Source organism: Populus euphratica, unplaced genomic scaffold (genome assembly GCF_000495115.2).
Source record: "Populus euphratica unplaced genomic scaffold, PopEup_1.0 scaffold4.1, whole genome shotgun sequence".
NCBI classification, from domain to species: domain Eukaryota; kingdom Viridiplantae; phylum Streptophyta; class Magnoliopsida; order Malpighiales; family Salicaceae; genus Populus; species Populus euphratica.
This window is the reverse complement of record NW_011499859.1, coordinates 616370-640921: the sequence shown is the minus strand read 5'-3', so window position 1 is coordinate 640921 and position 24552 is coordinate 616370. Positions and strand designations below refer to the sequence as shown.

At 35.2% G+C, this 24552-nt stretch overlaps 3 protein-coding genes and 1 pseudogene across 6 annotated transcripts in view; 2 read left to right on the top strand and 2 right to left on the bottom strand.

Moving 5' to 3' along the window:
• LOC105124190 (polyadenylation factor subunit 2-like) overlaps positions 1–502 on the bottom strand; it is a 2420-nt gene extending 1918 nt beyond the window's left edge. For 2 of the 4 annotated variants that reach the window (XM_011024089.1, XM_011024093.1), the window contains exon 1: positions 261–501. The gene's annotated coding sequence lies outside the window, so the exon portion shown is untranslated. Of the gene's footprint in view, positions 1–260 lie in introns of all 4 variants that reach the window. The other 2 variants (XM_011024090.1, XM_011024092.1) reach the window with 2 other exon arrangements.
• Positions 503–3382: 2880 nt separating this feature from the next.
• On the top strand, positions 3383–7199 carry LOC105124189 (uncharacterized). Its single transcript, XM_011024088.1, has 2 exons — positions 3383–3726; positions 5046–7199. Exons 1-2 carry the CDS (start codon positions 3433–3435, stop codon positions 6849–6851), a joined length of 2100 nt encoding a protein of 699 aa, XP_011022390.1. The 5' UTR covers positions 3383–3432; the 3' UTR covers positions 6852–7199.
• Positions 7200–7951: 752 nt separating this feature from the next.
• LOC105124188 (SART-1 family protein DOT2-like) lies at positions 7952–14309 on the bottom strand (annotated as a pseudogene).
• A 1889-nt stretch (positions 14310–16198) lies between these two features.
• LOC105124186 (transforming growth factor-beta receptor-associated protein 1-like) lies at positions 16199–24271 on the top strand. Its single transcript, XM_011024087.1, has 15 exons — positions 16199–17376; positions 17409–17481; positions 17962–18237; positions 18895–19091; positions 19193–19334; positions 20173–20445; positions 20534–20606; positions 21063–21111; positions 21217–21505; positions 21717–21772; positions 22137–22205; positions 22318–22429; positions 23011–23100; positions 23413–23583; positions 23677–24271. The coding sequence occupies exons 1-15, from the start codon at positions 16331–16333 to the stop codon at positions 23767–23769; spliced, it is 3009 nt and encodes a 1002-aa protein (XP_011022389.1). The 5' UTR covers positions 16199–16330; the 3' UTR covers positions 23770–24271.
• Positions 24272–24552: the final 281 nt, after the last annotated feature.

Below are 24552 nucleotides of genomic sequence, written 5' to 3'. Positions count from 1 at the left end.
TGCCCCCCACTCCCCAACCCCCCCCCCCCCCACACACACACACACATATCTGTTCTTCATGGTAATACGAAGCAAATCATGGCATAGTTTCTTAAACTTAAAAATCATAAATCGGAGGATAAATATTACAGTAAAAAGACAAAAGCATAGCAGCTACCTCAAAAGAAACCCTAACAATTAAGAAATTCCATAGCCGCCGGAAAACAAAATAAAAGACATGCGAAGGAGATCAATTAACCAGACATGAAGATTGATGATACCTGTGAATTGGGGTGCGACCAACCCTAATAAATCTTCAAACACGCCAGAGATATGATCGGTGATGGATTAATTTAATGATAGCAAACAAAAGTTAACTGGAGATTTTTAAGACTATTAGGGAAAGAGAACGTGTGCTTTCCTTTTTGCACAGCCCATGATATTTCAAGAAAACAGATGCACATGCGTCATAACTGCTGCTTGCTTAACTAGTTAATTATTTGATCATCCATGATAATTAGACGTCTCGGCTCTCTAAATACTGTTTGCGTAGGATTTGTTTTTTTTTAAAAAAAAATACGTCTCTTGACCACTTAGCTAAATTCTCATGGGCTAAAATAAATTTAATTGTATTTATCCGTGTATGTCTATTTATTAATTTAAGATTCATTGGATTTATTAAGAATAAATAAAAAACATCGATCGTATGTATATTTATTGCTCTAAACAATACGATCTCGTATTTCTTAAATTATTAGGTTACATTAAATCCTGGAGATTAATTATAGATTAAGAATAAATTAATAAATTTTATTTTTTAAAAAGGTTCATCATGCATGCCACATCAACCAGCAAATTGTAAGATAGACCAGTAACAATGCTGTGTCGATTCATGGCCAGTCGTATGCTTGCCCAACATAAATCCAGGCCCATGTCCCGTTAACTGTACCATACGGTGCCGGTCCATGTGTCGATCTATTATTAATTTTTGTGGTGTTTTTCAACTGTCACTCGTTTCCTTTAAGAAAAATAAAAAATAAAATTTAATTGCAATCGGCCACACTCAAGCACAACAACGACAATATTATAATAATAATAATAATAATAATAATAATAATAAGAGTGGATTCCAGTCCACCAGGCAGAGGCCTGGCATCGATACGGCATTCGGCTTGATAGTGAATCCGATAAATATAATTGGTTGATTATCTAGGAAATCGGAATCGGAAATAATATCAAATAAGATTTGACAAAATAGAGTTCAAAGTAAAATTTGATTTCTCATGGGATTCGGTAGGGATTGTATTTTGCAAGAACAAAACAAAGTCAAAGATGGTAGGCTCAGTCAACCGAGTTAACAAAAATGTGAAAAGCAGCATTCAAATAAAACTGCACCCTGTCCTTTCCCTTTCTTGCAGTTTTGTAACCATACATGAATCGCAAGTTTCCTTATTTCTTTTTTTTATTCAATAGTGTAATTAGAATAAGATTGCACCAAATTCAATAAATTTCTTAAAATTGACCCTGAAAATGGGGTTTAATTGAACGAACAAAATCTTGACACGTATATATCGTTAAGTTTTTTTGCAATTATTTATGACTCAGACCTGCTATACTGTGTGGTGCAATGCTGGCCTCCTCAATTTATAGTCGTCCAAGTTAAAGAAAAAAAAAACAAATGATTTATTTAAAAAATTTGGTTGACTTGGTGTTCCATCATGCCAGTTCAAAAATTATATTAAAATATTATTATTTTTATTTTTAAAAATAAATACCTAAAAAATTAATTTAAATTAACTCTCCTTATATATATAACTCAAACTTTATCCCAGATTGAGTTTTATAAGTATACCATAAAATGCCCGGCAATAATTGAGATTTTCTTCTTTATTGGTAGGATATTATCAATCATAGCTATTTTTCTGTAGAATCTTGAAAATATTGTTTTTCCATGTATAATATATTTTAAAATAAATTCTTTAAATATCAATATTAAAATTCGAATTTAGAAAAAAAAAACAAATACCCTATTGATTGAACAGTTATTCTGACTTTTCCATCCATTTTCAAATTTAATGTAATTTTTTATACCGAATAAAAAATCTTAATCACCAAATCGTCTTTCAACTTGCATATCACATTACTTGATAGTGCTTTCCTAACCCATGATAGAAATGAAATCATCTTCACTTTAAATGAAAAATAGATATGAATAATTTGTATTTTAGATCATGAATGGTCCACGTATATTCACGAATGACACCATCATTCGATTGCGGTTCATGGACCTTCCAAGTGATCGATGCAATGGGATGGAAAGTAACGGTATTAATTATCATTAATTAATTAACAAAAATAAATAAAAAAGAGATTCTCAGACAAAATACTATTTGCTATAATAATATTTTTTTATAATTTATATTTTTTTTCAATTATATTCTTAAACTTTAGGTTAGATTGGATGTAAAAAAATTTAATTTACTCTTTTTTAAGATTATTTTAATTTTATTATTTAAATTATAAGTTTAACAGGTTAATTTAGTTTACTTGAGTTTTATTTATTTTTTTAATTTTATCTCTTAATATTAGATTGATTGTAAGTTATTTCAATTTGTTTTTTATTGGATTCTAATGACTCGAGTCATAGATTTTGTTAGTTAACTTGAGTTATTTTTTTAATTAATTTTTTTTTAATTTTATCATTTAATATTGAATTTATTAAAAATTAAACTTTATAATTTTTTTCTATGTAGTTATTAAAATCTAACATGTGAATTTACAAATTGACTCAAATATATCTAATATATTATCGTTTCAACACTTATATAAAAAATATCATCTTAAGTATTATATTAAAAAATATCATCTTAAGTATTTATTTTGAGTCAAACTATATTTTTACTAATTATCAATATTGTCTTTAAATCTATTAAGTTGACAAAGTCACTTCAAATTAATCCACATAATTAAAAAAACTACTAGAAAAAAGATTAATAATATCTAAATATTTTTTTTATGTTAAAAAAATCTTAATGGATTCAAAATACAAGTCAATGATCAATGATCCAGTAAAGATACGTTTGTTTCTGTACTAGCATCATGCTTTAAAAAAATTAAATTTATTTTTAGTTTAAATTATTATTTTTATATTTTTAAATTATTTTGATGTAATAATTTTAAAAATAAAAAATATTATTTTAATATATTTTTAAATAATAAAATATTATTTTAATATATTTCTAAATAAAAAAATCTGCTTTAAAAAAATAATCGTATTAAACACAGCATCAGATTTCAATTGCCTAAAGGTGCCAAAATAGAAAAGAGGAGAATAGTATCAAATAACAACATGGTTTTGACTAAACTCTCACACGTAAAAAATAATTCCCTTTGATTCGTAAAATCTCGCTCGCAGGCATCCTATCTTTTCTCCCTCCTACAAAAAAGGACTTCATGCTAATAAACCTAACATTCTCTCTCTCCCCACTAAACTTATTTGTCCGTTTCATTTCTGAATCCAAAGCAATGGCTTCTAGTGCATGGCGCAAGCTCAAAAAAGCCCTCAAGTCAAAGCTCTCTTTTCTCTCCAACTCCACCCGTACTCCGACCCCCACCCCCACCCCCACCAACCCCGCAACCTTCACCACCGAAAATGCCCGCTCCACCACCGCCACTCCACCACCAACATCATCATCTTCTTCGTTCAGTGCTCGTCTCTCTCGTAGCTTCAGTCTCCACTCTTCTTCTGTAATCACCCCCCCTCTCTCTCTTTTTTTTTTTTATGTTTTCTTAAATCTTAATTACATTGTTTTGTTTATAGCTGTGATTTATTTTTGTAACCGCCCGGCGAGCAGAGTTTTTGTTTATTTTTTTACTTATTGCGTAAAAACCTGGCTTGGTATCTCTGTGAGTTCGGCATCGTTCGACTGTAACCACGAAAATGCCGTTGTGTTCTCCTTGTTCTTGCTTTGACTAGGGGTGTTTAGGTAAAAGTGGGTGAAGGTTGCTTGAAAGATCAGGCGATGCATTTAATGGAGCAATGGAATAGCATTGAAGTAGAACTGTTGGCGGTAGTTGAAATTTGCATTTATTTTGATTATGCTATAGGAGGCTTCAAGAAGTCCAACGATTTGATTAACGGGTTGTTGTTCGTTTTTTACTAAGATCATAAATCTAACCAATAAGTAATGAAAAAGTAATTTGTTGTTTTCTTAATTGCGAGGGTCTCGCATGAAAAGTAGGATAGCAAGCATATGATATGTTAGGTCATCGCTGTAGCCAACAACATGACGTCTTGCTGTTTATTGCAGAATGTAGGGGATTAAGTGGGGATTTGAAGGTTAAAATATGCGGTTGTTTCCTTAGGGTTTGTAGTTTGTATCGGGATTCAAATCCTCTCCTTTTCTTCTGTGCGCGTGTGGAAGTTAGCCTTGACTTTCGAAGAAGCATATTTTTGTGGGCAATACTATTCTTGTGTTGTTGAAGCTCGAAAGGAACCGTCTTTTTATTGTGGGAAACGGGACCATACACTAAAGAATTAGTGGAATGTTGTGTTAGCTTTGCAAGTTTTTAGTTGAAAAGTCACAATAATGTCATTCCTGATTGTGATTTTTTATTCCGTAAAAAAATTGAAAGTAGCTTGATCAAGTTTCTGCTTTTCTTGATGTGATAGTAAATTGAGATGCTTAGGTTGCTTTTAGTTCATGAATTAATTGGTAAGAAACTTGAATCTCAATGTTTAGGCATAGACGGTCTCCATGCGCTCATAGATGGATGTTTTCAAGAGCCTTTCGAGTTTTGATTGTGGTGTTGAAAGGCCATAAACTTGGTTGCCTGCTTGGCTTTGTATTTTGAACACCTTTGAACAGCCATCATTATTCTTGACTTGGTGAGAGTAGAAAGATATTGTGAAAAATCCTATCTGTTTATTGTCTTCGGTTTGTTGGATATTACATCATCAAGTTGAGGAACTTGTGCAGAAGAAGAAGAAAAAAAATTGGCATGCATTTGATTTGATGGTCTACATTGAAAGTTGTTGAAATAATATTTTTATTATTTTATCACAGAAAAAATGTGCCATTTGCTTGAGGAGTCTGAGAAAAGGGCAAGGCCAAGCCATCTTCTATGCTGAGTGTTCTCACCCTTTCCACTTCAATTGCATTGCTGACAATACCAAGCATGGAAATCTCAAATGTCCTATTTGCCGCTCAAAATGGAAAGATGTGCCTTTTCAAGCGCCAAGAAACGCCCCCAATTTTCAACGTGCCGGTTCAATGCATGCTCATGTATCTCCTTACAATGTTCCACCAGTTCAAATTGAGGCGGAACACTTCTCAGATGATGAAGCACTCTCAGATGTCTCTCCATATCAATCCCTTTCGTCTCGACCCCATGCTATAACTTTGAAGACTTTTACAGAATATCCTGCTGTTTCTGCATCAGAATCCTTCTCCAAGTTTGGTGTTCTTGTCCGTGTTCTCGCACCACCACTTGATAATACTCTCCCTCATCACCGTGCACCAATTGATGTTGTAACCGTGTTGGATGTTAGCGGTAGCATGGCAAGCAAGCTGATACTTCTCAAGCGTGCGGTCAACTTTATCATACAAAACTTAGGCCCTTCAGATCGACTTTCGATCGTGACTTTCTCTTCATCAGCTCGAAGAATGTTCCCACTTAGGAGAATGTCTGGAAGTGGCCGTGAAGATGCCACAAGCGTTGTCGACTCCATTTCTGCAATTGGTGGAACTAATATCGTTGTAGGGCTCAAGAAAGGGGTTCAGGTTCTTGAAGAACGGCGTCAACATAATTCAGTTGCAACCATTATCCTCTTATCCGATGGCTGTGATACACAAAGTCACAATGCGCAAAATAGATTGGATTATCTAAAGTTCTTACCTACTTCAATTTTTCCTAGCAATAATACATCTAGAGAGGAGTCTAAGCAGCCAACTTTCCCAGTTTACACATTTGGGTTTGGATCGGATCATGATTCTGCTGCAATGCATGCTATATCTGATGAATCCGGCGGCACATTTTCCTTCATTGAGTCCATTGACATTTTACAAGATGCTTTTGCAAGATGCATTGGTGGTCTTACAAGTATTGTGGCTCGGGACGTTCAACTCAAAGTTAGGTCAGCATCACCAGGAGTGCAAATTCTGTCAACACCTTCTGGGAGACACAAGAATAAGATTTTTGACCAAGGACACCAAGCTGTGATTGATATTGGAGACTTGTATGCAGAAGAGGAGAAGGAATTTTTGGTGTTCCTCTCAATTCCTGTATCCTCAGCCGTTGATGGTGAGGAAAGATTGGAAAACACATCATTGGTGGAAGTTTCATGCTTCCACAAAGGTTCGGTGTCAGTGGATACAGTCCAGGTAGAAGGTGAGAGAGTTGAGATTCGACGACCTCCAACTTTATCTCCAATTGATCGGGTGCTGTGTTTGGAGGTTGATAGGCAAAGAAATCGTTTGCTAGTGACAGAAACTATTGCCAAGACACAAAGGATGGCTGAAAAGGGAGATTTAAAGGGTGCACAGGCCCTGCTGGCAAAGCAACTATCCACTCTTCTAACTACAGCTTCTTCTCAAGCAGGAGATGATCTATGTAATCAGCTCGAAGCTGAGTTGAAAGAAACTATGGAGAGAATGGAAACCAGGGAGTTATATGAACGGTCGGGGCGCGCATATGTTCTCTCGGGAATGAGTTCTCATTCATGGCAAAGGGCTGCTACTAGGGGTTACTCCACAACAATTCTATCAGGTGGTGGGAACTCAGATACGAGTATTACCACTAGCTATGAAACACCATCGATGACTAGCATGGTATTGAAATCACAGATTCTCAACTTAGCACCCAGAGAGTAGCTTTGGCACCCACAACCTCACAAAGTCTTCCAGCTTGAATGATCATCATTGATTTGCATCTACTACTAACACGGGGAAGAAACTATCTGGTAGTTTAGTGAAATCAATTTAGGGATTTGAACTCTAATTTTCTTTTTATCATCATTATTGTTGTTGTTTGGTTTATCATCGTGTGGATTGGATTGGAATTTGTACATGATTTATTGCTTCGTTAGTTCTTGTTTGAATCAGATAGTGGAGTACAGGATAAGTTACGTTTGGTTGAACAGAACCACGATGTTTTGACATTATTTTTTGCGAATGCACGAGATTTTGTAATCCAACGACAAACAGTGCATTTGAACAGTATAACTTGCCTTCCTTGCGAGAGAGTTTGATCCAGTTGAAGTCTCGAGACATCTCGTGCAAAATGTTACCAAAGTTCTAACCATCATATGGGGCAACAGAGTTTGATTCTCCATCAGGTCATCACGCTTGGGTATCTCAAATCAGTGAATTATACTTGTAAATCTATCTGACCAATGATGATACAATCGGCGCAGGAAAACTCCGTGTTATGCATGGATGAGAGACGAAACAGCATGCATTAAAAACTCGAAAAGGTAACCGTACAAAAGCACTGTTAAAACAGGGCCATCCTGGTTTTCATATGTTAACTCAAATTTACTGAGTTTTTTTTTTTTAATTTCATTTCTCTTTAAACTATATAATTTATTTTTTTATAAAATTATTTTAGTTTTATAATCCAAGAAGTCATTGATAATCATATTAATAAAGGTAAATAAAAAATTATTTTGGTTTTATAATTCAAAAAGTCAATGATAATCAAATTAATAAAGATAAACTTAATTTTTTTTATTGATTTTTTTAATTTTATTAACTAATTAAAAATTAAATTTTATAATTTATTTTGTTATTGAGTTCTCAAAATCTTATAATCATTAATTCAACAAATTAATCCAAATTAATTTAATATATTAACATCTTAATATTTTAAATAAATTATTTTAATTTTTTATTTAATAAAATTATATTTTTATAGATTTTTAACCTGCAACCAAGATCAAGTCATATTAAATTAATCCTTGCATGCATGCTCGGAGAAAACAACACCTGGACTTTTTTTTAACATATAAAAAATATTGATCCCACCTGCATGTTAGAGTGAGACAACGTTCTAGTGCTCTAACTAAACATACACCTGAGAATGTGAGAGAATCTTCATTTATACCGTACCAAAACAAATGGAAAAATATCCATACCCATCTGAATGCGTCCCTTTTAGCGTCAAAGAAACTGAATAATGTGATCGCAAATTTTGAGAATCTCTCTTTGAGCCATGCGTCCTTCAGCAGAAAATTTCAACGACACTTCCAAATTTTAGGCTTCTTTGGTGCGCACTCGAGTTCTCAGTCTCAAGCTTTCGCTTTATCCCCAACCTGGGAGGAAAAAAGCAAAGCAATATATCAGCAGGCATACATTATGGAATAAAAAAAAAAGGGTGTTAAAAGTCATCAAACCCTTCCCTCTAAGAAGAGGGTAAAAGAACAAATAGGTGAGGCTTGTGAATTGTAAGGGGGCCTAACAGTGCAACTAGCCATCCACAACCATTCTGAACAAGACGCTCAACATAAAGTGATGAACCTGATCTGACAACTTTCGTATCAAAGTGACATCTTTACTTGACACAGGAATAATCCAACCTTCCTGGAGTCTGGACAAAGTATCACTGGTGACACGGTAAATGAGCTAAGGTCACAATGGCTGTTTGATTGCTGGAGTCAAAGATTTTGGTGTCAGGAGATTCTGGGAAGCAAAAGAATGTAGGAATTTATAAATGATTTTAAGATACTAGGGGTTGGTGGTTGCTAGGAAAACATTTGGGATTAAAAATGATTGTAATCACAGCAGTGGCAGAAATGGTACCAGGGAATCAGATGGATTTTTTGTGGGGCAGGGGGGGGGGGGGGTTGTGAAGAAGAAAAGGCCTCCTTCCAGGTATGCATGCTTCTAAAGCAAATCATAATACTCATTATTGTCCCATAACACGGTTTCATTTTCTACAGTCACGGTGTGTGTGCATGCAGGTGAGAGAGATAGAGTGAGAGAGAGAGAGACAATAATGCAAGAAATGAGTAGCACTAAAAGGTTGCTGCATAGCAATAGGATCAGGGAGAGGCTAATGATGCTCCAGAAAGGACAGGGAATGTTCCTATAAAGTGAAACAATCTACGAGATGAAAATTTCCAAGCTAATACACCAGATACTAATATTTAGAGTTCATATCAAAAGGCCACCACGAATTGTACGAGAAATCATGTCAGTTTTCACAACTTGCATGATGCATCCACAACCTAATGAAAGGTGCACAAAGCATCCTTTCTGCATCATTATCACCATGCCAGTGTAAACTGTTGTAAGAATCTGACTGACCTTTTTATCGCCAAGCATGGGTGTTTAGCCTCCAGGGAGAACCTTATCAACAGTAGCAAAGCCACTTCTAGGATCACTGGTTTGCCAGCAAATGAAATTCATGAAAAAGGGTGATCAAGCCAATTGTAGAAAGATAAATGCACAACAAATGATATTCTATAATCCTCCACTTTCTAAAACTAGTACGGTCTTATTTGAAATGTACCAAGGCATGATGCGAACCAAGATTTCAACAAAATTACAGTGTTGAGTTCATTTAAACTGCAGAGAGAGAAATATTTTCAACTCTAAGAATTTATCACTAGAAAATAATCATAAAGACTCAAATGAATGGCTACTGCATCATAAATCAACAAAAACATTTTAAAACTCTTAACAGATGTTTTTTGGAGAATAACTTGTTCTTGATAATTAACATTTTTCTAGTTCAAACTATTTTCCGGCTTTAATTAGTAACACCTTATATTTGAGATATAAATTAGACACAAAAATCTTACCCTGGTTTAACATGACTGCTGAGAACAAGGTAGGGTGTATTTAACTGAGCTTGAGCCTCCCTCATCCGCTCCACAGACAGGGATGGTGTATCTGGATTTTTCATTTGCTTCAACTTCAGTTCTTCCTGGTATTGCTTCATTTTGCCAGGTCCCCTTCTAATGGAATTTATGAGAAATCATACATAAGGCTTCCTTCAGAGTCATCTGTTAAATATAGTAAACAACCCAAAATGTGAAAAATTGCTAGATAATCAGTCAGTGAATAAAAACTTTTGCTGCAAGCTACATCAGCCACTCATGTCCGCAAATAGAAAGTAGATCATGGTAGGTCTGAGGCATGCTACCTCAGAGAAACTTTGCAATTGTACAAGGCCATCACAGAGTTCAGTCTCTTCCACTAATTTATAAACAGATGCATAACTAAATCTTTCACTTCTCATTTTGGACACCAAACAGATGAGAACATAAAAATCAATCTTGATTCTGCCATGAGGTCAGACCCTAGACCCTAGTTTATGAAACAAGCAGTCCAGAAAGAACCCCCCCCAAAATAAATAAATAAATAAACACCCGCCCACCAACTGCACAGTAGCAGCTATGAAACACCGCTCAAAACAGTGCCACTGCTCACTGATTAGCATCCAGAGGCAAGTCAAACTGCGGAGCACAAATTCTACAGCTTAGGCCCAACATCTTCCAATTACTACAGGGTACGCTAATAAAATGGTCAAGCATGCTATGAATCAAGAGATATAATATGCATAGAAATTAGGCCTACAAACTCTCCTTTATCGAACCTGCTCCACTGGAGGTCCCATCTCCACACCATGTGCCTAATGGTAAAAAAAAAAAGCAATAAAAACTAAGGAATTCTAACTCAACAGTAAAACAAACTAATCGGATGATCAGGTGAAATGCTTACAATTCACCCAAATTTATCTGTCCTCTCGATGTGGATATCCTTGAACTTACTGTCATTATTATTACCAGCATCATTGCCTATGATGCCAACAAGCTTACTCTTTTTGTTGTCCATATTTCTGCCACCCCATTCAATACGTTCTTTAAGTGTACCTCACTCTTTGAGTAACTTCAAAGCACCAGATAATCCTTTCCCAACAGCAACCTCATGTATGGTTTCATCAGGAACTGTCTACTCCTTATCCTCATTGACAGGGTTTTCATCTTTACCATTGTCTTGAACTTCCATCCATCCACCAGCCTCGTCCTTTTGTTCTTCATCAAAAGCTCTTGGCGATTCATCTTCATCCATGAAAACATCTTCATTATCAGTCTTATGAACTTCTGAAATAGCACAAGCACTGCTTTGAATTTTTCAACACAAGCAATGGTAATTTTTTTTAATAAGGACGACTGAAAAATCAGTAACAAATAGAGTGTGTGTGTGTGTGTGCTAAAGCAGAAGATCTAGGATTTCCAGCCAATCTCAGGCATCATAGCAGATCAAATGTGTGATTTCTAGCTGATCTTGAGCATCAAATAGCTCACATTCACATTTAACAATAATACAGTAAAATGGATGGGAGATTATAGGTGACTAAAGCAGCAGCATGATAGCATAACTATGATAACTAGAAAAATTGATTTACCAAATAATACAAGGTCAAGAGCTAGCATAAACCTTGAACAGTCAGAAATGGCCATGCAGCTCAACCTGGTATATAGTATGTGCAAGATTTTCTCGTCTGTGTACTATTATGCTATGAGCAATATGAATGCAACACAAGTTTCCATCCCATCAGAACTCTTTCTTTTTTGTGTAATATTCTATAAAACAAAAGAACATATAATAAAAAAAGTACCTTCAGCAAGATGGATAGCCGAGACAAACTCTTCCATCTTAGTGAAGACAAGTTTTTTTCTAGTGACTCTCCAATTTCAGGGTTCTTATCATCTGCAATTTGACTGCACAAAGTGGAGGTGGCAAGGAGAGCAATTGCTTGAGGACCAGATGCTTCTGCCTCTTGCTTTTTAAGAGCTAGTTTCCTTGTTCTTTCCAATGCCTTATAAAGATCTTCATCATCATCCACAAACACTAGACTTTCCTCTTCCTCCTCTTTAGTTTGACGAGTTTGCTCTAGTCGAAGTGATTTTGATGCCTCATCTGCTTTAGCATAAGCTGATCAGTAAGCACTGTTTCTCATTTCAGCCTCAGATCTCTCTTGTTCCTCTCTAAGGCCTGCCTTCTCCCATCTTTCCTAGAACCAAGATCTCCAATACCCAACCCTGCTGACACAGCTTCTGCTTCAAGGGCATCTATATCTTGCTTATCCTTCTTTCACCATGATTTCTTTTTCTTTGGCTTTTTAAACTGAAGCATCTCTTCATGTGTATGGTAATCTGATGAGTTCTTTCCAGATGAGTTAGATCTTCTAAGCGATTACTTGTGGAATCACCTCGTAGCCTTCTGCGGAGCTGGACATATTACAAAAGAGAAAAGGAGAAATAAATGAATGTTCACTTCATCAGAGCTATGCTAACACACACAGCTTATATCTTCTGAATCTATTCTATAAAGAGAGCCAGCCTCCCTCCTCCATATCATATAAAAAATCTCTGTCACACAAAAATTCCTTCGTCATTTTAGGAAACTTGGACATAAAGTATATGAAGGAAACACCAAACTATTTATACCTTCATTAAGGTCACCATCTGAGAGTATATTCTGATCTTCGAGTGTCAAAACAACTGCTCCACCTCCCATTACCTTGTCAAGGCCATGGAGAACCTTAATTCCAGCTAAAACATCTATCAAAAGGTGCCACCATAAAAAATAAAACAATCTTGCAGTGTAAACCATAACTCCTTGCTAAAATATAACTGATTCAATCAGCCCGAAACAGGAATATATAGCCCCCAAAATTTCAAATACAAATCATTATGGTTTGGCTTCCATGAAAATGACCTTACACTTGCCAATGACAATTCCAAGAAATTAAACTGGTGGGTTATAATAACAAACATAGCTGTTAAATGAGCTCGGATGGAGTTTGAATATCTCATTTCTTAATGAAATTTTTGATGAACAAATAAGACCATAACCAACTCATTCGCTCTGATGATTATGAAAACTACCAAGTTGAAACAAATGTATCATCCAATCTAGACTTGTTTTTAAATGACTAGTCATTGATAGAGGACAAAAATATGCAGAAAGGATCATACAGGCATTATACTGGTCTGCTTCCTCATCTTCACCATCACCTTGACCAATATTGTCCCGGGGAAATTTAAACCATAATAGTATTAACAATCAAAATTGCATGGAAAAAATCATGATAGCCAGTAAGAATACAGGAGACACAGTAAAGAATGGAACCTGCTCCTCAAAAATCTTTGAGAGGTGACTGGCCCTCTCCTTTGCAGCATTTTTGCTCTCTTCAATCAGACGACTCTTACTGACCCATGCTAAAACATCAGAACCAACCTCAGTCTTCTTCCTTGTTTTTTCTTCTTCCTTCCTTCATCCTGAGCCAAAAAAAAAAAAGAAACTATAAAGATAAATAGGACACAAAAATAACACGAAGCTGGATGAACTTATAAATGGAATAATATCAGAAAAATAAGAACATCATCAAAATCAAGAAAACGCTAAGATGTAACACAATTTAACCCCAATACAGCAATGGAGGCCACCAACAAAAAAGCAAAACTAGGAAAATCTCAATTAGCGACAAGTAACATTGGGGTCATTCCACACTCCACACTTTACCTCTAATCTCAATTAGACTTGTTCATAATCGTTGTCATCCCTGCTCCTATCATAATCTTCGTCGTGGCTTTCTGTTTGCCCTGACCTTCTCTCTGGACCTCTCTTTGTCCTGATCCACTTCCCTATCTCTCTCCCTCTCCTAAGTCTTCTCTCTTCCCCTTTCCCTATCTTTATCATTTTCCCTGTCCTTCTCTTTATCCTTATACTTGTCCTTCTCCTTCTCCTTCGCTCTTTCTCTTTCCATTTCCTTCTCCCTCTGCCGTTCCTTCTCCTTCCCCCGCAATTTCCTAACTCTAGCCTTCTCTCGACCACGTTCTTTATCCTTCGCCTTACTTTCCCTGCTCCCATCATTTTACTTTCCCTACTCCCATCATTACCGCTGGTTTTCTTCGACCGTTCATCTGTCTTTACTCCTATGATCCCTCTCCCTCTCATTTCCTCTGCTGCTCTTCTTCCTAGAATGCTTACTCGATTTTTCAACTCCATTCACCGCCATATCCTCGCCCTCCACATCATCCCTCTCCTCGCGTCGCTCATGCCTAGATTCAGACCGGTCTATATCCATTCCAACCACCAAGCTCAAACCCCAAGCTTCCCTGAACCGTGGAAATCTAAGAATCTGGGAAATAGATTATTGGAATGGATTTAGAATCTTAGTATCAATTCAGTGTAGAGATAAAAAAGGAAATCCTGAGAGAGAGCTAGAGAGATTCGCACCTTCTATTTATTGTTTGGGTTTTAGAGACTGGCTGGGTTACTTTCTTGCTTACCATTTCTCCTTCACTTGAGATAAAGAATATTTAAGCGTCTTTTTTTTTATTTATATAATTGAGTAATTTAACTTTAATTTTTTATCAAGTGCGTTTCTCCAATTAAAAAAACAAAGATTACGTGTCTATAAATGAAAATTAAAAACATTAAAAAGATAATAATAATTCTCCTCGAGAAATAATGTGCACCAAGACTCGAAGTAATTCAGTGTAATAGTATAAATACATAGTTACCCCTGGAAAAAAAAATTAACTACGTACTCGGTGCAGGATAAGGTTAAATAATAAAATTATTATTTTAACCTTAATAAAAAAAAAATGTTATTTTGATGTTTTTAAAAATAGAAATAATCATTCTTCTTAAAAAAGTTATTTTATAACAAGACTTTGAATACTATTCACTATTACAGTATAAATACATGTTTTTCATTAAAAAAAATTGATTGAGCTATGCATTGAAAGGAAGATTGTCTTTTTACCACAAAACAATTATCTTTATCATATTACACGGAGTTGGATTCATTATTTTCTTTTTTTATTGGTAAAATTATTATTTTAGCCTTAAAATAAAATAAAAATCTAATGTTTTTCAGTCATGATGTTTTAATTCTTTTTTAAAAAAAAATAATATAATTATCTCGATACTTCCATTGACAAAAACAAACTTCCTCTCTTATAAACTTTCTTGGCCTTTTACATTGGTTCTACAGTGTGTTTGAAGGTTGTTCAAGAATATTGTTATGGATGGATCTTGTGTTGATTAGGTAATGTGTACAGAGTCATTTGGATACCAAACCTTGCTTTTTAGGATAATGTTTGTAAAATCTAGTGTTTCTTGCATGATAATATGTTGGAAGTGCTGTAATTATTTTTAAATTAATATTGATGGTCATTTTTTTTTGTTGAATTTTATGTTAGTCTCTTGAATTTTACACCAGTCTTTTTAATTTTTTTTCTTTATATTTGGTTATTATTATCTGGATTACTATTTTTATTTTATAATAAGTCATAACATTACAAATATTTTTTTTAATTTAATTCTTTGTCATTTTTCAATCTATAAATAATTTATTAAATCAGAAATATTTTTTAATTTTACCCCCATAACTTCTTTAACATTTTAAATTTGATATTAATTCTTTTGATTTTTATTTATTTTGTTTATTATCATTTTATTTTTTTTTAGATTTCATCATTCTTGATTTTTTTCTATCAAATTTTATCCCCATCTCTATCAAAAAATAATATTATAAAATATTTTATTATTTTCAATGTTTGATTAATTCAAAAAAAATTTTGTTGTAAAAGGCAAAATAAAATTAAAACAAGGAAACAACTTAGAAGTTTACCGTGATGAAATATGTGTTTATTTATCTATACTAATTTTTTAAAATTATTTTTTAATTAAAATATCTTTTTAAAACATAAATATTAATATATTTTTAATTAATTTTAAAAACTCTTTGCATTACAGCAAAATAAGAAACAATCCAATATGATTTAAGGTGTAATATGTTTTTAAAAATGGCTTTTTTATTTTTAATATCAATATAAATATTAATTTAATATTTTTTTTTAAATAAAAACTTTGCTAAACACCTCTAACCATTTTACATGGTGATGTAACTGTATTTTTAAAAATTTGAAATTCTTTATAATTTTTAATTAATTTTTTAATTATTTTCATATATTAATATCAATAAAAAAATAAATATCACACTCTAAAATATGGGAGCCTGTTTAGTGTTATAATAGTAATTATTTTTTAAAATTATTTTTATTTTAAAATATATTGAAATAATTTATTTTATTTTTTAAAAATTTATTTTTAGTAGTAATACATTAAAATGATTTAAAAATAAAAAAATATAATTTTTTTAAAAATCAATTTCTTCCAATTTTTTTCTTGAAACTTTAAACCGGACGTGCTCTATGTCTCCTGATGGTATCGCGTGCTTGCTAGGTAGTCACCAAACAAACTTTTAAGAATATCAACTCCTTTCTGTAAATGTAAAAACAGATCGTCCCTCCTCACCCACCATTTCCATGGCCACTACTAACACCGATCCTACGACCACCCGAACTGTCCTTGAACCACTTCTCACCTTCGATCCCACCCTTCACTCTCATACTTCAATAAAATCCATTGCAACGAATTCTCAATCTTTCATTTACCTAGGCACTTCTTCTGGTTCCATTCTCTTGTTCTCCATAAACCCAGATACCCCAAATGACAAAACCACCTCCATAAAAGATCCGAATTCGACTTTGGATTTTGATGTTCCTTCTCGAAACGTTTCGTTCATAAAATCCGTTTCTGTTGGTGACTCGGCTGTAGAAACGGTTCTTTTGCTTGATGAGATTGGAAAGGTTATTGTTCTCTCTGATGGATTTTTGTTCTTGACGGATTCGGGCTTGGGTCAACCCGTTAGGAAACTGGGGTTTTTGAAAGGGGTTTCTTTTATCACCAAGAGAGTTAAGAGTAGTGAATCGGAGTGTAGTGATTTACTCGGTTTTAGTGGTTTGGAGGGTGCGAGTACGAGTTCTCGAATTTTGAGCAGATTAGGAGGTGGAGTTAGAGCTAATGGGGTCACAGATTCTGTGCAAAAAAGTGAGGGTGATTATGTTTTTGCTGCTGTGGTTGGTAAAAAATTGATGTTAATAGAGCTTAGAGTTGGGAAAAATGACAAGGAAGTTGATTTGATGGTTTTGAAAGAAATGCAGTGTATTGACGGGGTCAAGACATTAGTTTGGATCAATGATTCCATAATTGTTGGCACTGTCATCGGGTATAGTTTGTTTTCGTGCATTACGGGCCAAAGTGGGGTGATTTTTACATTGCCTGATGTGTCTAGTTTGCCATTGCTCAAGTTGTTGTGGAAAGAAAAGAAGGTGTTGTTGTTGGTGGATAATGTTGGGATTATTGTTGATGCGCATGGGCAGCCAGTTGGAGGGAGTTTGGTGTTTCGTAAGGGTCCAGATTCTGTTGGGGAGTTATCTTCTTATGTAATGGTTGTGAGGGATGGGAAGATGGAGTTGTATCATAAGAAATTGGGTGGTTGTGTACAGACTTTTAGTTTTGGCAGTGAAGGATCTGGGCCATGTATTGTTGCGGATGAGGAAAATTTGGGCCATGTATTGTTGCGGATGAGGAAAGTGGAAATGGGAAACTTGTTGCTGTTGCGACGCCCACCAAGGTGCGTGAACTTGTTATCTATTTGATTATATTGTATCGCTGCATCTTTATTGATGTCTGGAGACAAACCTTAGTTTTATGCATGTTGCTTCTTAGTTCTTTGGCAGGTTTACTTGTTAATTATTTAAGCTGAATTGTGGACTGTTAATCATTGTGCTCATATAGATTAATTGTGCTGAGCTGAGTTTCAGAGTTAAATGCTTAGCTGATCATTTGGACCTTAGGACAGAAAGCATCTTCAAAAGTAACCCCGAGGCTTTCTTTTCTTGCAAGCGATGTTGTTCTTGCATACCTAGTACATTTTTAAGATGCAAGTTGTTTAAATTTCAAGCTGATTGTTAAGAGATTTATGAAATTGGTGGCGTAAAATACTTGTTTAAGATTTCGTGTCCCGGTTAGGAACAATCCATATGCCTCTGGATGTAGGTTTAATTATAAAGAAATTTTATTGATTTTTCTCTTTCATCTTGAATATTTCCAGGTTATTTTCTACCGGAGAGTACCTGCTGAAGAACAAATCAAAGATCTGTTGAGAAAGAAAAACTTTAAGGAAGCCGTCTCCTTGGTGGAGGAGCTTAAGAGTGATGGTGAAATATCTAATGAAATGCTCTCCTTCGTTCATGCTCAAATAGGGTTCCTGCTGCTTTTTGACTTGCATTTCGAGGAAGCTGTTAACCACTTTCTGCAGTCAGAGACAATGCAACCTTCTGAAGTTTTTCCATTTATAATGCGAGACCCAAATCGCTGGTCACTGCTGGTATGTGTTTACAGTTTCACTTTGCAAGACCTATTCCCTTGTCAGTATTTTTTATTTGACAAGAGATGGATCATATGCTTACCTTTAGTTTCATTAATTTCCATGGCCCCAAGGATAAATCATTTATCAGCCATGGGATGTTTCTTCATTTCCTTTAGCATACTATGCATTGTACCGATGCCAAACTCTTGAACTTCGTCCTCTTCCCTTCCACTCTTTTATATGAGTAGCCACAAGCAGAAAATGAATATTGATGGTAATAGGGTAACTGTGCCTTAACTAGTTCACTGAATTTGAATTTAGGAACCATATATACCATAACCTCTAAAGCCAAAGAAATAGTATACTGAGTGAAAAGGATTGGAATTGGAATCTTGAAATGGTGCAATATTAGTTTGCATTTGTGGAACCATACACTTGTTGGTTAGCTGGTGACTGGGCATACCTGATCAGGATGGTGACATGCTATCATTTGATTGTGATATTAAATGAATAAGCAATTGTTTCTAAGATTGTGTATGGATTTGCAATGGATTCTAAGACTGTATATCTGTGTATATGCCCTGTTTTATTGTGTTTTTGTTTGAGCAGATTATGTTAAACTTGTGTTGCATTGTCTGCATTTTTGAAATCATAACATTGAACTCACCCTTTCAGGTTCCTAGGAACCGATACTGGGGTTTGCATCCTCCCCCTGCTCCTCTTGAAGATGTTGTAGATGATGGGTTGATGGCTATCCAAAGAGCTATTTTTCTTAAAAAGGCAGGTGTAGATACTACAGTCAATGAAAATTTTCTCTTGAATCCACCAACTAGAGCTGATTTACTTGAGTTGGCAATAAAAAATATGAGCAGGTGTTTACGACTTTGCTTTGAAAGGTTTACATGTTATAGCTTTTGCATTCTGTCATTAGCTTGTAACTTTAAATTTCTGCTCCCTCCTATTGTAACTACAGATATCTTGAGGTTTCTCGTGAAAAAGAATTGTCTTTGTCAGTGAAAGAGGGAGTTGACACACTTCTAATGTACCTCTATAGAGCCCTAAACCGCATTGATGATATGGAAAAGCTTGCATCTTCTGGAAACAGCTGTATCGTGGTATGCTCCACTTTCTCTTTGCTGGAGTTGATAAAATAATTTTGCCTCACAAAGTTTTTACTTTTTTTTTTTTTTTTATACTGGTAATGGGTTGTTTAGATGATCAGATGAATCAGTTCCTGTCATGTGCATAAACCAAATTTTAAATCAATGAAGAGGGTTACCACTTGGCTTTGAGGTTCGCGGTTACTCCTATGATGTATAATTAAGGTAGAAGAAGTCATAATTTGAATCAATATTAAGAATCTTAAAAAAAAGCTTTATGTTGTTGCACGGGATCCATTCTTCTTTACTCTATTTTGCCTCTATTCTCTTTAAGCATGACCTATCTCTCAGCTGAATTCATTTAAACTCAAATAAGCATCAATTCCAGTTAGCTGGTTGGATCATGCATGTCTCCTCAATGCAGTTCAATGTTGATCCTTCTAACAAAATGTTAAGTGAAGAAAATATTTGCATCTTTTCTTTGTTCTGAAGTTTACTTGTTAGATGAAGTCAGGTGCAATTCATCTCTCAAAGTAGACAGTCTTATGTCTTGTTTTTGTCAATGTTGGTTGATTTTTATAGATTCCACTGAAGGTGTATTTTACAGAAGATATTTTGGAACTATATAAAACTTGTAAAAGGAGCAGTCTATTGATAGCAACAGTCTAACCAGCCAATTGCTTTGGGTTTTAAATTCTATAACTGGTAGCTAGAAGTCAAAACTACATAGTTCATAAGCCTCAAGTCAATAGTAGTCTGCGGAATCTTAGTATTCCAATGCATTGCAAAACAGAGGGGCTGTTGTAAGGAGCTTGCTTGAAGGATGACCGTACATCTTCCATGGGCAGTGCAGGAGGAGTTAGAAACCCTGTTAGATGAATCTGGACATTTACGGACTCTCGCCTTCTTATATGCAAGTAAAGGGATGAGCTCAAAGGCTCTTACCATATGGCGCATTTTGGCAAAAAATTATTCTTCTGGTCTATGGAAAGATCCTGCTCGGGAGCACGACTTACTGGATGCCAATACAAATGTTATTTCTGGCAGAGAGGTTGCTGCAACTGAGGCATCAAAAATTCTAGAGGAGCTGTCTGATCAGGATTTGGTTTTGCAACATCTTGGATGGGTATGTAGCATTTGAAGTTGGTGTTTTTATGTTTTTACAGAATTTTGAAACTGACAGCTAAATTCACAATTCGGTGAAATCTTATTAGATTGCAGATGTTAACCCCTTACTCACAGTTCAAGTTTTGACATCAGAGAAAAGAGTAGATCAGCTTTCACCAGGTAGGCCTTGGTTTTCAGAGAATACTCTCACTGTGAGTTTTGGGTCTTTACTACTTGCTATTTAAGAATTTTGCTTATTTTACTCTATGGCATCTCACTGGTGAATCAACTACCATCATGAATGCATTCTAAGCTTTGAAATTTAATTGAATTTTAGCAAATTTCTAGGTTTTATTCATATACTAGGTAGCTCTTGCGGTCCTCTTAGTTTGTGATGTTACTCAATTTATTTTCTGGTTACTCAATTTATTTTCTGTCTTGCAATAAGTGAAACATTTTGTAAAATGAATATATTTAACATCTTGTAAATTTGCAATGGCATGGATCAGTGTATATTATGCCATTTAACTTGATATGAAGCTGATAAGTTTTATGCTGCCAAGAAAGTTCATGATAGTTACTATTTTTTTTTATATTTCCTAAAGTGAATCCGCCCTTTCAATTCTTTCATTGCAGATGAAATAATTGCTGCCATTGATCCAAAAAAGGTTGAAATTCTCCAAAGGTATGCCCACCACATACTCCATAAATTACAGCTCCAGAGCTATGCAAATGATTGGTTTTTGGTGGGTCATATGACCTGCAATTGCCTTTGGATTGTGTTCTGCAGGTATCTCCAATGGTTGATTGAAGATCAAGACTCTTGTGACACACAGTTCCACACGCTATATGCGCTATCACTTGCAAAGTCAGCAATTGAAACCTTTGAAGTGCAGAGTACCTTCCAAGAACCTGATGATGGAAGGCTGGAGGAAACAAAAATTTCTGATCCTGGAGGAAACTCAATCTTTCAAAATCCTGTACGAGAAAGGTTGCAGATATTCTTACAGTCATCAGACTTGTATGATCCGGAAGAGGTTCTTGACTTGATTGAGGGATCAGATCTTTGGCTGGAAAAGGTCGTTGGTTCTCTTTTGTCACACGGTTTTTAATTGTACTTAATTGATCATGATCAACGCCCCCCCCTCCCCCCCCTCCCCAATCAGTATTTGTGCCATTTATATCTTTCTGCCAAAAAGTAAAGTATGAATGGCATCAATGCTTTTATATGGCAGAAAGAGCAAATTTTGCTTATCAGTTGCTGATTTAAGTTTTGATTTTTTTGGACAGGCAATTCTATACAGAAAATTAGGGCAAGAGACTTTGGTGCTGCAAATTTTGGCCTTGTAAGCCTGCACATTACTTTCTGAATATTACTGACAGGAACTGTTTGCCAGCTTTTCAAATCTTAATTTATGTGGCTAGGGAAGAATCAGAGGGTTTTCAGCTGACATACACGTATTGGCTTTGAGAAAACTTCATCATTCCATTCGCTAATAATGGTTTCATTATATATTTCTCTGCTATTCAAATTTTCTTGTGCAAGAAAAATTTGTAATATATAGTTTTCGTGGTTTTTGTTGGTTATTAGCTGCTCATTACTAAATTGAATTAAAGAGGCTGTTGTTTCACAGATACCTCTCTGTCTCCTTGCTGCTTTGGTTGATCGTAAATTGTGTGTATTTTAAATAACGTTCATTGCCCTCTCAGGAAGCTGGAGGACAGTGAAGCTGCGGAACAATATTGTGCAGAGATTGGAAGACCAGATGCCTATATGCAGTTAGTTTCTTTTTTGCTCCTCTTTTTTCCTTATTTTCTCCTCTTTCCCCAACAGATACACATGAATATTCTTACTACTGGCCTTTCACTTTCTGTGATGTGATCTCTTTAGGTTACTTGATATGTATTTGGATCCACAAAATGGTAAAGAGCCCATGTTTAATGCTGCTGTTCGACTTCTGCATAATCATGGAGAATTACTGGATCCTTTGCAAGTTCTAGAGGTAGAAAATCCACCTATTCTCATTCTTTCTCTTGCAGCACATGCATTCTAGGACAACTTTTACTTAATGGCTTGCGTTCGAGTTTAAAAATTTAAGCAAGCTATTCTCAATATTTTGAAACTCTAGCAGGGAGAAAAGCCAACAACATTATACTTAAGATATTCACATTTTCTTATATTTTATATCTGTTATTTGCCTCCACATGTAAGAATTCTATCAGAGCGCTATATATATATATAATGTTCAGCTACCATTAAATGCGGGAATGAATGATATCTAGTCTGGATATATTTAAAATAACGAAAGTGAATTCTAATTTGTTGTCATAGTAATAGTTGCTCCTGTTGGGTTGTCTCTCTGACCTCCTCTGGTCTCCAAGCCTGTGTCAACTAAAGACCCATTGATCCACAATAAAATCATAATCAATACTCTTCAGGATCTACTGATATTATTCCCTTTTATGGAGAGATGCTGCAACATGGCATTATGTGATACCCATTTCCTTGGCTGGAATTGTAGGATTGATTGTAAAGTTCTTGTTTCATTGTTGTTTCTTGTTGAGAGATTAATTTTTGTTGCAGACATTGTCCCCAGATATGCCCCTCCAACTTGCCTCAGATACAATACTAAGAATGTTGAGGGCTCGGCTTCACCATCATCGCCAAGGACAAGTAAGATTTTTTACTTAAAGTTACTGAAAAACCTATTCAAATAGCCTTTTCCAACATGAGCCTTCTGGCTTTTATTTTTTCCCCTCTTGGTTGCTTTATTGGATCTATTAGCTTGGTTGAACCACTCCCATCTGAAAACATGTAATGCTCATAGTCATGCAGAGAGTCAAATAGCACTATAGCATACTGCACTGTGTTATATACTACTGGATCCCCCTTTAGAACATCTCTCAGAAAAGAATATAACAACGTTTTGTGGTTTGTTCTGCATTCCATTATCTATATTGTCTAAACTTCTCTTTAACTTTTCAGATTGTTCATAATCTGTCCCGTGCTCTAAATGTTGACGCAAAACTTGCAAGATTGGAGGAAAGATCACGGCATGTACAGATAAATGATGAGAGCCTTTGTGATTCTTGTCATGCCCGGTTAGGAACCAAACTGTTTGCAATGTACCCAGATGACACTGTTGTTTGTTACAAGGTTGGTCATTGATATATTTTTTGTTAACAAAAACTCCATGGGGGCTTTGGAAGCAAGACAACATAACCTATAATCTACATGCTATATTTGCAGTGTTTCCGTCGACTGGGAGAGTCCACTTCTGTCACAGGTCATGACTTCAAGCGAGATCCACTGATCAAGCCAGGTTGGCTTGTGACACGCTAATCTAGAAATGATTTTTGTGTGTCAGAATCGAAAGATGGTTTACGAAGGTGGTGTCTGTTCATGACAGTCATACTTACTGACTTGAGACACAGATGTCATTGCAGCTGCTCCTTTTCTTCTCCCTTCGTTTTGGGTTGAGGAGTGGGGGGAGCTTTCTCGTATGGGAGGAATATACTCTTTGAACTACAAAACCTCGTTCCTGGCAAAGGAAGTAGGTAAGGATGAAGCTCATTTGTAGTTTGCCTAATGGAGAGCTCTATATGGACTCCCTGGTAGTTATAGGTAGGTGGTCTCCAATTTTCAGAAAATGAGTTGTTTGGTTAACCTTGCTGTAATAAATTGCTCTTCGTGTACTTTGTTGATGTCACTATACTTTTTTGGCTGATCTCCTCTTGGCTGCCTGCTGGTTAGAGCCGAGATTGTTTTGAAGTTTGAGAAATTCCATTGAATTACATCTCACGGTTGTCCGCTGTGTTCATATTTTCAAGCGTGCTAACTGTTACCCTGCCTTTGGAATTGGAATGCCTTTGAAGAGGTCTTGGAACGCATTTGTAACCTTTTATGTTTATGATTTTTTTTAATGTTTAAATGCTAAAATTAATTTCTTAAAAACTATATTTTCAAGTAAAAAAATACTTTTAAAAGAAGATATTATTACACTAAAATCTATTTGTCCTTATGCTTTGATAAAATCCGAAAGCAAATTCTTTTCTTTGCCCTGCCTTTCACGAAATTTGAAAAACTATATATATATTCTAAACAATATGTGATTTATTTATAAGT